Source organism: Morus notabilis, unplaced genomic scaffold (assembly GCF_000414095.1).
Source record: "Morus notabilis unplaced genomic scaffold, ASM41409v2 Scaffold541, whole genome shotgun sequence".
NCBI lineage: Eukaryota > Viridiplantae > Streptophyta > Magnoliopsida > Rosales > Moraceae > Morus > Morus notabilis.
In genome coordinates this window covers 9,559-11,597 of record NW_010362788.1, presented here as the reverse complement: position 1 = coordinate 11,597, position 2,039 = coordinate 9,559, and the positions used below count along the sequence as shown (strand labels likewise).

The following is a 2,039-nucleotide window of genomic DNA, read 5'->3' as shown; positions in this document are numbered from 1 at the left end:
TACCGATTGGAAAAGGAACCTAAAGATCATCCTAACCTTTAAGAAACTGAATTTCGTATTGAATACACCTTGTCCTCCGGAGCCACTTGTTGATGCTCCTAATGAGGTTTTCCTAGCGTATCAACGCTGGAAGGACTCTAACGATATGGCTCGCTGTTATATGATGGCGAGCATGTCCACTGTGCTACAAGCACAACATACAGATTACATAACTGGTCGTCAGATTATGGATAATCTTGAGGACATGTTCGGTGGCCACTTTTCTGGAGATTTGTGACACAATCAAGATTAATAGGGTGAGCGCCGAGATCATCCCTTTGAAACTCTTCCCATTCTCCTTGCGGGACCGGGCTCGGGCAGGGCTTCAATCTTTCCCATCAGGGAGTGTAGCCACATGGGAGGACATGGCCCAAAAGTTCCTCATCAAATTCTTCCCGCCCTCCATGACGTCTCAATTGAGGGCCGAGATCACTCAATTTCGGCAATTTGAGTATGAACAATTATATGAGGCGTGGGAACGGTTCAAGGAGATGCTCCAAAAGTGTCCACAACATGGTATTAAGGATTGGTTCCAAGTGTAACTTTTCTACAATGGGCTTACTAGGCAAACAAAGGCCCATATTGATGCAGCGGCCGGTGGAACCATCTTGTCAAAGACACCTGGGGATGCACTCAATCTCTTTGAGGACATGGCAATGAATAGTTGTCAATGGCAAAACGGGCGGTCCACGGTGAAGAGAGCAGCAGAAGGTCTTACCGCAGCCAATGCAAATGGTAAACAAGAAACGGTAAAGATGACACAAGCTTCTAACTCAAGTGATTGATATGATAAGCAATGTCACTTCGTCAACCGTAACTACAACTTTAGGCCCAACAATAACTTACCGGCATACTATCATCTCGGGCTCCGCAACCATGAGAATTTCTCTTTGACCAACAACCGGAATGCCTTACAACCAACCCTGGAGTCAAGTAAACCAGCAATGGAAAAGCCCTCCTCGTCACTTGAAGCGCTTTTGAAGACGTATATTGTGGACTCTAAGGCTCATCTTGATCAACATGACACATGTCTAAACAACATTGAAACTCATTACACGAATTTAGGGGGCACTATGAAGGCACTAGAAACACAAGTTGGCCAACTGATTAATGCTATAAAAGGGCAATCATCACGGTCCTTCCCGAGCGACACCGAGAAGAATCCAAAGGAGTGCAAGGCCATCACATTGAGGAGTGGCAAAGAGCTTGAAGGCCCTAGAGTTCAAAAAGCCATGGTTGATGAGGAGCCTACCAAGAGCAACGACAACGGTAAGGATAAGTCAATGGAGGAAAACCTGAAGGCCAAGAAGGAAGCGCCGGTGGTTAGAGCGGGTCCGATTACTTTTCCAGATAATCCACCTCGTATCACTCCCCTATTGCCATTCCCTCAACGGTTCCAGAAGAAGGCGCTTGACGAGCAATTTGAGAAATTTCTCAATATCTTCAAGAAGATCCACATCAACATCTACTTTGTGGATGCTCTCGAGCAAATGCCAAACTCTACCAAATTTACGAAGGGGGTTATGTCTAAGAAGAACAAACTCGATGACTATGAGACAGTGAAGCTTACGGAAGAATGTAGCGCTATCATAAAGAGACAACTACCAGAGAAATTGAAGGATCTGGGTACTTTTACCATCCCATGCATCATTGGAGAACTTCACATTGAGAAGGCCTTGTGTGATCTTGGGGCTAGCATCAATCTCATGCCCTTCTCTATCTTCCGGAAACTCAATCTTGGAGAGATCACACCTACCACCATCTCACTATAATTGGTGGACCGCTCTCTCACCTACCCTAAAGGTATTATCGAGGATGTCTTGGTTAAAATTGATAAATTCATTTTTTTGGTTGACTTTGTGGTGTTAGACATGGAGGAAGACTAATAAATTCCTATAATTCTGGGCTGACCTTTTCTCTCTACCGGGAAGGCTTTGATTGATGTCCATAATGGTAACTTGACACTTCGGGTGAACGACGAAGAGGTAAAGTTCAACATT

General features: G+C 44.8%; 1 protein-coding gene and 1 non-coding gene across 2 annotated transcripts; one reads left to right on the top strand and one right to left on the bottom strand.

Moving 5' to 3' along the window:
• Positions 1-452: 452 nt before the first annotated feature.
• LOC112092470 lies at positions 453-559 on the bottom strand. The gene has a single exon (XR_002902612.1). It is a non-coding gene; the product is annotated as a small nucleolar RNA R71 (small nucleolar RNA).
• Positions 560-983: 424 nt separating this feature from the next.
• LOC112092467 lies at positions 984-1,811 on the top strand. Its single transcript, XM_024168716.1, has one exon. The coding sequence runs from the start codon at positions 984-986 to the stop codon at positions 1,809-1,811; it is 828 nt and encodes a 275-aa protein (XP_024024484.1).
• Positions 1,812-2,039: the final 228 nt, after the last annotated feature.

What these genes read in the sequence shown, in the direction of transcription:
- LOC112092467 (XM_024168716.1), top strand. Translation starts at nt 984, where the DNA reads ATGGAAAAGCCCTCCTCGTCACTTGAAGCGCTTTTGAAGACGTATATT.